This window comes from Calonectris borealis, chromosome 14, assembly GCF_964195595.1.
Source record: "Calonectris borealis chromosome 14, bCalBor7.hap1.2, whole genome shotgun sequence".
NCBI lineage: Eukaryota > Metazoa > Chordata > Aves > Procellariiformes > Procellariidae > Calonectris > Calonectris borealis.
In genome coordinates this window covers 11,887,608-11,899,281 of record NC_134325.1, presented here as the reverse complement: position 1 = coordinate 11,899,281, position 11,674 = coordinate 11,887,608, and the positions used below count along the sequence as shown (strand labels likewise).

Below are 11,674 nucleotides of genomic sequence, written 5' to 3'. Positions count from 1 at the left end.
TCAGCCTGGCTCTCCAAGTAGTCTGGCAGAAGCAATGTAGAGGGTACTGTGGCCGCTTTTGCAGGTGCCTAAGCAGGCGTGTGCCTAAGACTTGGATGCTACCATTCAGCGCAGTTACAAAAGCTTTGACTGCCACCTATTCAAAAGCATGTGGATGGACATTGTCAATAACTCCATATTTGCAATAAAAGCTAAAATCTCATCCAACTGTTAACATTAACTATCTTTACTGAACATATATTTTGAGGCTGTGCTGGTTTACATTCTTTATAAACATATAACACAAAGACTAAAATATTGACAAGGTTACAGTAGCAAAGCTCTTGGCAAGTAACTTTCCAGAAAGTAAAACGTTCAGCAGCATCCTCATAGAGACCTTGATGAGGAAACACCTTTATTTGGCACACAACATTAGGTTGTTGCTAAACAACTTCCAAAGGTTGGTCTGAAACCTAAAAATTTACAAACCTGATACTAGCAAATGCCTTAGTAGGTACCAGGAGGGTTTCAAGCTGCTTGCTATTTCCCATACTTCCTTGGAAGTTGTCCTTAAATGCAGTTGTATTCATCGAGCTGCTACAGTCTTGTCCTAGAGAAAGTGGTTAGAAAGGGTTTTGCGCCCTCTTGTTCATCTAGCATCCTGAAAGTATTCAGGTCCTGATTGAGGACATACCTCTCTGACTTCCTCGTCCACTTACAAAGCAGTGAAGGGAGAGAGAGAAGAGCAGCATTTGGGGATCAAAACTCTGGAGTTAGGGACCCCAGGGGTCTAGGTTCACTTTTTTCCACTGCTGTAAACTTCTTTTGTGGATTTAGATAAATCATTCAGTGTCATTGTGCCTCAGTGTGCCTTGTATAAAGGCAAAATAATGAGACCCTGCTCTCTCCTTGCTTTCTCCAGTTTTCATCTGCTTGGATTTTTCCAAGTGTCAGAGCAGACCTCCCATGTTCACTCAGGTGGACAGTGTTCACAGCTGTCGTGTGTACGCGCTGTGCGTGCAGGTACACTTACATCGCCTGCAACTCTGATATGCACAGCTGCAGGTTGAGGCAGAAATGAATCTCATGTTTCTGGCACATCCACCTCTCCACATCTCTCTCCTCTGTGGTACTCGACATGCTTACGCCCAAGAAGCTGCAGCTGATGCTCCTTGCTTGTGCAGAGAGCAAGCGGTTGTCTTGGTCCAACTGCGCTGATCTAGTTGATAATGTTTACCATGTCTGTTGGTTTGGAGAAAGATGGGGAGGAGGGGGTGTCGGGAAATTCGTTGAGCCTTGTTATCCTTACAGTAACTATAGACTTCGGCAAGAATGCGGGTGATTAATTTCAGGTCTGTGGGCTTAGCCCAAGCGGCAGCAGCTCTCCCAGCCGCTGCGCTGGATGTCTAGGAGACAGCAGCGTCCCCCGTGCTCCGCTCTTTCACCGAACCCTGTGAATTCAGCTCGGCTAAATAAACATGACCGAGCTGCTAATCACAGGCTCTGAAACAAAACAGCACTTCACTTCGGGATCTGGGCAAGATCAGGCTTCCCTCCCTCCCCCCCGCTCTCCCCTCCCCTCCCTCTCTGCCCCCTCCCTGCTTTTCCCCTCCCTCTCCCCGGCAGCCGCTGAGCCGGTCCCTCCGACCCGGCAGCCTCATGCTGGGGGCCGCTGCCGGCTGGGGCTGACCGCGGCCGCGCTGCCCGCCCTGCCCGCGCTGCCCTGCCCGCCCCCGGCCCGGCGCCCCTCGCCGGGCTCCCAGGCACCGCCGCCGCCCCGACGACAAAAAGTTGTGCGGAGCGCCGAGGATGGGAGCGCATCTGCAGCCTCTCGCCCTGCGGCTGCTGGCGTTGACTTTCCCCTTGGTGGCGAAGGGTTTTTCTGACGAAACCTTGGAGAAAGCCGCGAAATCCGAGGGATATTGCAGTCGGATCCTGCGAGCCCAAGGCACCCGGAGGGAAGGGTATAATGAATTTAGCCTCAGGGTGGAGGGCGATCCAGAATTTTACAAGCCTGGAAACAGTTACCGGGGTAAGTTGGCCATCCTCTACTTCCCATACTAACGATAATGGTCAGGACAAGGGTCTCTGAAACTATAACATGTCTCTGCCTGTCATCTCTGTATCCCTTTTGGCATGTGTGTGTGTGACAGTGTGGGTTAAGACAGGGTAATATACTCCCACGCATTACTTTATTGGGGATGCTTTCATGACAAGTGAGCGGGAGTTGAATTTCACAGTATCACTTTACTCCCAAACATTAACTCAGTATTAAGAGGAATTTCCTTTCTTCTATGAATCCTCTCTTCTGGCTCAGCACTAGCACAAGATCACAAGTTGATGTGGTACAAAACACACACTCTTCCCCCGTTTACCTACTTTCTATCCCTTTACATATAACACAGTGAATAGGAGATGCTTTAACATTCAGCGGGAAGGAGAGGAAACTTGGAGCTAATTGTTCTTGCCCTGAAATATGAATGTTAATATAATGAGTTAGCATATGGGCAAACAGTGATGCAGCACGCTGCCAACTTCCCACATTTTCCACTTATGTTTATCCCACCTCCCTTTTTTTTCTGGGGAAACGAACAGATGGTTCAAACAGGAAAGAGGCAGAGATGGTGCTAATGACCACTGTAAATAAGAGATGGAGGCATTCGTTCTCCGCTGAGCATTTCACATACAATCCTTGAAATTAACTTCCAAAGCACATTTCAGCATGTTTTTCTATTTAATAGACAAAAGCATTTTTTGGTCACTTTTCCTGCCTCACCATATAATGCCTTTGGAAACAAACCTCTTTCGAGTACACTGTTAACTTTGTATTTTAAAAGCACTTTGAAAAGAATTTGGGCGTTTTTAGGTACTACTGTACTTTATAGGCATCACTTTTGGAAAACAAATTTTGAGAGTTTCTTCTAAGTGTTTCTCCTGACCTTCCTTAGATTCAGTGTCAAGAGCCATGTTTTCCCATTGCACAAACATGAGAATCTTAGTATAGGTAGGGAGAAAAAAGTGTGCACAGAGCATAATCATCATGTTCTCTTAAAGGTTGAAAAATACATCTGCAGCAGTGATTAACCTGTTTTGAGCATCAGCCTGTAACTTTGCATGATTTTTGATTAATTTTTTTTTCTCAAGAATTGATTTATTTTAATGTGGTGTGAGGAAATGCACGTTTCCCACAAATCGGTTAACTATTCCCGACATCAGGATTAGTACCTTGGGTCTGAAAGATTTCATGTTGCACGTCAGTTTGATATGTCTACTAAGCTGGATAAAGATAAGTGTCAAGTTCTTTGATAGTGACAAATGTGAATGTTCTTAAAAAGTTTTGGAATTTACTTCTGTAAAAGCATTATTGGATATTTTCAGTCATCTACCAAAGACGTTTCTATTGCATGGAAATGTAGGGGGAAGGAAACTCCCAGATGAATTAGCAGAACTAATTTTCTGGAGATACTAGGTCTTGGCTTTAGGAACTCAATTAATAAAATCACATTAGTATATCGTAGCTTCTTGGAAGTGAGAAAATTACAGCTAATAGTACAAAGTTAAAATGTAGACCAAAATATGTGCCCAAGTTTTTGGTATTTAAGATTGAAGTATTCAGGTGGCACATAAGCTTATGTAGATAGTCCTTTAAGGGCACTTTCTGAATGGTTGGAAGAACATAAGTAAATGTTACCATAACATATACATTATCTATGGCAATAGTTAAAACTAACAGCATTACAGAAAGTTTCAAGAGCTCATTTCCAAAGGAAATTCTGCAGTACAACTGGAACTTTATTACTGTTTTATACAAAGGGTAGAAAATCCAACTAATGATAAAAAAATGCGGGATTATGACAGGTCTGTGGGGGTTTTTTATCTGTAAATTACTAGATGTACAACACTGCAGAAGATTTGCACAACCTCCGTTGTGTTGGAGCCAAATGTGCCTGTTTCCATGGCCCCTGTTTGATTTAGTGCAGTCTGGATCCTTGGCACATTCCCTAGCGGGCTCCTGGAATAAATTAGTATTTCTGCAAAGTGGATAACACAGGAATTAACTGTACATACAAATGCCATACTCCACCAAATTGATGGTGTAGAGGCACCCATTTACGTTCGTGATTCTCTTATCATTGGTTGACGTGACACCCACATAAGACCCTCAAGCTGCAATTACTGAAGGAAATATTGCAGCACTCTTGCAGTGTGGGAATCAGAAGACCACAATTCACAGCTGCTATTTGTCTTTGGGAAAATTTTTATGGTTTTCCTGCAGTTACTCACTTTTAGATCAACCAGGATCTATTTGCCCTAAGGGGAAATCCTGGCTGTATCTGTGTGTATGGAAGCCTTGGTTTTCCACCTCTCTGGAGCTGTGACAGAGGAAAATGGCTCTGAGCACTGAATAACCTCTTTGAATGGATATGCACCTCCTGTGGTCTGCAAACACTGGCAGCAGTAAATAAGGACACTTTCTCCTGTTTCAGACAATTAAAAATGAGGTAGCAGCAGGGCTGAGGAGCCAGAGCCATCCTCCTTTCCTCCCTAATGTCTAACAAAGCAACAATGGCTATGGGCTTCGTGGTGTCCCACAGGGGAGGTGACATGACTGATTTCTAACATCTTATTTGGGACTCCTGATGTTGTAGCCTGCACGTGGCCTTCATCTGCCTGGTCTTTCAGGCTGCGATATTGTTGCCTCTCCCCTTGTGGTGGGGAGGTCTTCTCGTAGGATCAGGTTTGTGGGCACGCCATCCTGGGATTGAGGTCCTCTCCTACCTGTTGGTTAACTTAGACCTTGATGTAACTGCTGTTGCTTCCACTGAAAGTCAAAGTTCCCATTGCATTCAAAGGGCACAAATGAGCCTTAAGTTTAGATGGTGTTACAGGGTAATGATCCTTGAAAGTACTCAGTCCTAGCTTTATTGACCTGTAGAGTTAGATTAATGATTGCATGAGATTTCCATGAAAAATTGGGTGTTTCATCCTATTAAAAATATAACTGAAATTGCTTCTAAAAAAAGGCAGTAGTATGTCCATTTCGTGTGCTAACATGCAAGGTACATAGTTTCCTCCATAATTTTCTGAAATTGTTATTTTGATGAAGAAAATGAGGATTTGACTAGTATAGTCCTTAGATATACCTTCTATGTAGATGCTGTTTCTGTTTTTAACGGAATTTCCACTTGTAGGTCTGTTCACCTTCTCAGTTTTCACGGACAAGCTCAGTTAACGTTACACACTCCATTGCATTAGTTTGAGGACTTTTAAGGAATTTGAATCTTTTTCTTTCCATTTCTTTCTTCCCTCCGACATGCAAACATTCTTTTCTATACTTTACAATAAACCCTCATTCTGTAAATATTTTAGAGATTCTCATGTTTCACAAATTATGGATAGAAGTAGATACTAAAAGTGTATTTGTTGGTACTTGTGCAACGTACAACACAGGCTGTGCTGTAGCGTAGGCTGTGGAAAGTCAGGTTTCCTGCCTGAAACCAAAGGAGCAATTGCTTTGATCACCCCACCTTTAGCTGGGGACACTGGGGAAAGAGGAGTTGTTGAAGGTGTGTGCCAAAGTGCAACTTGTAAGGGAATCGGAGATTTGCCAGAGGGGATGGAAACAGACAAAAGTAACTGTTGATATGTAATCTTCCTTTTAAAGTAAAATCCTTAACTTTGAGACTTGCACTGAGATTTAACTGATCTTTACAGGAAGTTCATATTGTTCAGTGAACGTTAATTAATGTGAACACAGTGTGAGCAATACTCAGCTGTTCTTTAAAATGGCAGAGTTTAGCCCAAGAACTCTCGACTCTTATGCAACGAGGAGCTGCTATCTCTTGTGAAAGCCAGATGTCGTCTGACAGCTTCCCACTGCTGCCGGTGCAACGCAAGCCTCCTTCTTCTGTGCTGAAACGATCCGTCCAGAGCCAGTGAACCATCACCATAACAAGGCTCTGTATTTAGGAGTGCTTCAAATAAAGCCTTGCACTGCAATGTTATCTTGGCACACTGGACAGTTCAGAGAACTGACAGGAATCTTTTCAGCTCAGATGTTAGCGTTTGTTCTGGCCTAGCTCAGGGGTGACCAAAGCACACATTCATCTTGGGATCCTTAAGCCGAGATTGCACAGGCACTTAAATCCCACATGAGTCCGCCCTGCTTCTGCGGATCATCACCCTCCTGGCGCCTCACAGGTGTCTGGGTGTCCCCACCATGGCCAGAAGTGCTCCTGGGGCTGCGCAGTGCAGCCACTCGGGGACTGGACCCAGCTGAACTCTCTGGTTGGGGTTTTTTGTTTTACTTTTCAGCTGGATGTGTTCCCTAGTTCCGCTGACAGCACAGCTGCGTGGATGCGGCTGCTGTAGGAGCAGTGCGGGGTGGGGGAGGGCAGGATCACTCACGTTGGAGGAAGCATGGATTTATTCTGGGTTAAAATGACTGTGCAACCACAGCATGAGTATTGCTAACCCCAGGCATTCAAAAACTATGAGTCAGGCTTTAGAATTATCTTCCTCGTTTGTTTGGTTTTGTTTTTTTTTTTTTTCTCTGATGGCTTTTGTAGCATTTCAGATGTCCTGTATTTTATAGGTAGGTGTTTTGTTTAGAATTTTGAAAACTGGTTTGATCTGTAAATTTGTGAGGAAAGTGACGATAACTGTTGAGTCAATTCACAGCTGGATTCTCTGCTTGCTTGCATAAGTATTTAAGTATTTCTGGTGTAACCTTTTACTCATAGTGATTCAGACTTTTGAATTACATATAATATACGGAAAAATATATTGCATGTAAAAGACCTTTATTGCAATTAGTTTCTAAGAATCAGTGTTCAAGCAAGTGTAATGCATTCATCCTCGTTGAGTTCAGCAGTGTGTTCTTCTCAACTACTGCAACTGAGAGGCGGGCTGTGGATTTTCATTTAGATAGAGCTACAAAAGTTTGCAAAATTGGGCTAATAATACTAATTATTGGGCAGATAATGAATTAATGACTTGGATCAATACTTAGAAATGTAATCAGAAATTTTAATGCTATTATGCTGCTACTCAGTTCCTCCAGTGTGAGGAGAAAGTTTCTTTCTCCTCAAAAATGTTGAGGTTTAACCTCACAATAAGGTTTCACGGAATGAAAAGTGTGCTGAGAATCTTGAGAGTTGGGGGGCTTGCTATTATGCCCATCACTACTCTAGATTTGTACAGGTGTTTGCAGGTGTACGGGTCTAAACATGGCACTTTCATTTCAATTTTTAACCTTTTGTGTATCTCTCCAATTGTCCTTTTTCACATATAGTCAGAAAAGTTATGTATTGGTTCAAACACTGCAGTTTTTAGACCCGAATACAGCTGCATAATACTAGAAATCTTCAAATACCCTATTTTATATTTTTCCACTATTGAATTTCTAGATCAAAAAGCTCTCTATATGTTCCAAATGAACTCTGGACATATTCTGAAATCCATATCTTTTAAGGGCAATCTGTCATTTTTAGTAATGTGTTTCAACCCCTTACAGCCCATTTGTGTGAGAGGGACTCTCTTGTGAATACTCTTCTATGAAACAGCACTGGTAATTGCAGTTCGCTCATGAAAACTCTGGGTGGTCTTCAGTTTTTATTGTGCCAGTCAGGGTTTGAGAGTGTGACAATAGTGTGCTACAAGCAACGCTGTCTGCATTATGCTTAAAGTAAAAGCTACTTAAAAGTATTAGTAATCCAGTTTTCTGTCTCTTTTCCTTTAATTCAAAAAGAATTTTTCCTTAAAATTTACCTCTGTTTCAGAAGAGGTTTCCTATAAGGTGTTGAAAAAGCATTCAGTAATTTTAGAACCCCCCCAAAAGTCCTGCCTCAAAGCTCTGCCTCATTCCATCTTTCTGATAGTGTTCAAAAGAGCCACAGCTGATGTAAGTCAGGTGTTGCTGGGCGGTGCTTAGGCACTGATGATGGCAAATAAAAAAGTCATAAAAAGGCGTCTTGCACTAGCAGAAAATGAGGGATGTAATCCTGATGCTGAGCATGGGAAAATCAGATTAGTCAGCAATATGCTATTTGTTCTCTGCTGGTGGATCCAATGGCGCCTTCCTGGTCAGGACTGGTGTGTGAAGAAGGGTGTTTTGCTGATGTGTAGGATGCTTTGGCAGTCAGAGCTGGCAGCACAATCTTTAGAGGTCAGCTTTAACCATGAGTTTAACTTCGTGTCCTGTTCTGCCCTGAGGTTAAGGGAGAGGAAGGATAGTTTTAGAGCGACCATCTCCATCAGCTGGAGTACTGTGTTTTGCGTAGCTGAGCTGGAGCAGGCAGTATGGACGTCTTGCTCTACAGTTAAAAAACGCTTTCTGTGTACTAAAATGCCTAGATCCTTGTCTATGCTCAGAGCAGGACAAAAGCTGAAATCAAATATTCAGGAGTCGTTTCCTCACATTTAAAAAAAAAACAAAACCCACAAGAAAACCCAAAGAAAAAAAAACCACACACGTGTGTCCCTGCCCCCAAACCAACACCACCAACAATCTGAGATTTGAGCAATCTGAGATCTGAGCAGATTAGCAATCTGCTTGGGGGAGGGCGGGGGGGGGGGGGGGAAGGGTGTGTGCATGCGTGGAAAAAAATAGCTGAGGTATTTCACATCATGCCAGTGTTTTTCAGTTTATGTGGAAACTTGGACTGAACATTCTTGTATTCTGGCTGGCTCTGCTCCATGTTGTTGGTGCTCTAGCTTTTGTTAATACCAGCTTACAACATGCACATTTCAAGTTGAACTGTGAAATGATATGCAAGTGGCTGATTTCACAATTTATGTTATGTTTTCATTATTTCTCTGTTTATTATATCTCAGTGACACTTTCTGCTGCCACTCCTGCTTACTTTCGAGGATTCACATTGATTGCTCTCAAGGAAGGAAAAGAAGGTGACAAAGAAGAAGACCATGCAGGAACTTTTCAGGTGAGAGAACTTTCCCTGATCTATACCTCCAGGAGTCTTCCTTACTGTATGCTTGGCTCAAAGGGAGATGCTATTTGCACAGCAGAATGCAGACTATGCGTAAGTAAGCATAAATATTTGTGGATGTTGACATGAGAACCACGTAACATATTTAATATTCCATGCAACCTCTTCAAGAGGTCAAGGCTTTTGTACCTTCACTTCAGCTCGCCTTCCCACATTCTTACAGTTAAACACGAGCATCAGTTATTTGAACTAGAGCCTAGGACACCTGAATTTGTTATCCAAAGTGAATATGAAAATCGTTTTATTCATATTTTGCTTTTTGTATTTCTTTGCCTAGATGTTTTTGTCCATTCAGATGTAGATTATGCCTCTGAGAAGTGTGTTTGCCACAGCTGTAATGACTGTTTTATCAGTCATAAATTAGATTCCGCTGTTTTTTGATGCTCAGTAGTATTTTACTTAACGAATGCATTCAGTGGGATGAAATGTTGTTTATTATTATGAAAAGGATCAGAATCCAGAGCGATGATTCACAAAATAGTATTTCTAGGTATTTCAAGATCACATTGCATGAAAGGAATTCTGGAAATTGAGAATACATATCATATTTATGAAAGTAGGTAGAAATTATGTAGGTTGGTTGATTCTCAGATGAGGTATTGTTTGCTATTTGACGTTCCAAACTTAGAAATATTGTTGAATGATGTTGGTTGTATGGGTAATAGTATTGATACTAATTTTAATAATGATTTATAGATAGAAGATTTCACTTGCTTCAAAGAAGCATTTCTATGTTTTCAAGGGAAATACTCAAAAGTTCTAATTTTGGTGATCTACAAGGAGACAGAAATCAAGTTAATCCTAGCATCTCTTCCTGAAGCGTCTTCTGTTTTTTGTATAGAGCAAATATGATGTGCAAACTTAATACGTATTTGCCCTGTTTTCCTATTGAATTTGCCTAGAGGCCTCTTTCACAGGTTTTGTAAGAAAATCTAGAAGAACTTATTTGATGTTGGAATAACTCTGTCTTCCTTAAAATTTAACAATTTCCTGATGTTATTTGGGAGAAATCTGTTTAATATGGACAGTGGTTTGTTTTTTTTTTTTTAAAAGTAACCTAGCATTAAAGCATCAGCTGATGTTAAGGAGTAGAAATGGCGGTGCTTCATCTATTTTAAAAGAAACTTGTCACCATTTATTTCTGTATTTCAGTTGTTAATGTCTCTATAGCTGTGGCTAATGCGAAAGACTTGGCCTGAGTTCTGCCTTTACGCCTAACTCGTAATGTAGTGAGAAACTCACTAAGCGTTGCTGAAGTACAGAGGAATTTTGAAGTCAGCAGAGTGCGATGCAAATGGAAATTCTATATAGATCAGAAAAAAGCCCAATGGATCTCAGAGGAGAGAAGATTGTTTAATTAGCTTTATTGTATGGATTGCAATCTAAAATCGGTATTTTAATTGGCAGATGAGAGTTTCAAATTTTATGCATAACTAAGTTTGTATTTCTGTGGCACAAACAGTACTCATTGTGCTCATCCCGCATTAGCACAATGAACTGAAGTTCATTCAGATAGTGCCTGCCAGTTCTGCCTGTGTTGATACACATTTAAGATTCTTATTTAAGTATCCAATGAATGCTTACAGTGATGTCTCTTGTATCATGGCCAGGTGCTAGTAACTAGAGAAGAAAAAAAGAAGTTTAGTTCAATGGTTTGCACTGTGTTTTTATGATAATGTGAAGATCCTAATGTGTCTAAATAGCTGTGCAGAGTAAGAAAAAACTGTGTACAATAACTTGCATGCCACTCGCAGTTACGTATTTTCTGTGCTCAGATGGAGATATGTTGTGCAATGAATTACTCAGTAGAACAGAACTCAGTGAAAATTCCTTAATAGTGGCAAGAGACTAAATGCTACTTCTGGACTACTGGCAGAAGCCTCTGCCTCCATGAGGAGACATATTTACTGTTCAAATAATAGTCAAAACAAAGCACATGAATGCACTGCATGAAGCAAGTGCTTCATTCGTATTAGCAAGACTTTGCAGTATAACCAGGATAGAAAGAAATGAAAGTTGACCAAATAAGACATATGTTTTCCCCTCATGCCTCAGAGACTGTAAAACACCATTATTTTCAAGGCTGTGAGTGCCACTTTCATATCATGAAGTACGGGTTGCAATGTCTTTCATGGGGAAAACCTGAATCCACAGTCTGTACTCAGGTCAAGATCCCATTGGGGCTGTGGCTTCGGTTTTGCACAGCTGTTGAGTGTTAAACTGATCAACAGGTGTAATGCCTCAAGGTGCTGCAGAGGGGCATGTGCTAGAGTAGCAAGGTGTTAAATAAGGACTAACATCTCAGTGACTGATACGGACATGGTACACTCGGGCTGGAAAAACATTGGTTTTGGTAATCACAGTCATGCTGCAGCAGGTTGAGTTCTGGCAGCCCATTGCAAAGGATGAACGTGCAGTGAGTGGATGCCATGAGTTCACCCTGCAGGGGCTTTGCTCTGCCTTTTACAACCTCCTCATGGCTCATTTACTCGTCTGACTCTGCAAGTCAGCAGGTACGGTCAACCTTCATTAATCATTAAGCTGCAGGGTCTTGATCCTATAAATAGCACAGCGGTTAAAATTTTTGGTCGGACAGGTATTTTTTTCTGTACTTTTTTTGGATACCTTTATACTTGCTGTGGAGTAGAGACCTTTAGAGAAGTGTAGTTTGGACTCCACCATTCTAA

General features: G+C 41.7%; 1 protein-coding gene across 1 annotated transcript in view; it reads left to right on the top strand.

The window, feature by feature from the left end:
* Positions 1-1,371: 1,371 nt before the first annotated feature.
* Positions 1,372-11,674, top strand: part of SPON1 (spondin 1) — a 207,712-nt gene continuing 197,409 nt past the window's right edge. Inside the window, exons 1-2 of the mRNA XM_075163225.1 lie at positions 1,372-2,011; positions 8,815-8,921. Coding sequence (XP_075019326.1) covers positions 1,789-2,011; positions 8,815-8,921 — 330 coding nt within the window. The 5' untranslated portion in view covers positions 1,372-1,788. The remainder of the gene's footprint in view (positions 2,012-8,814; positions 8,922-11,674) is intronic.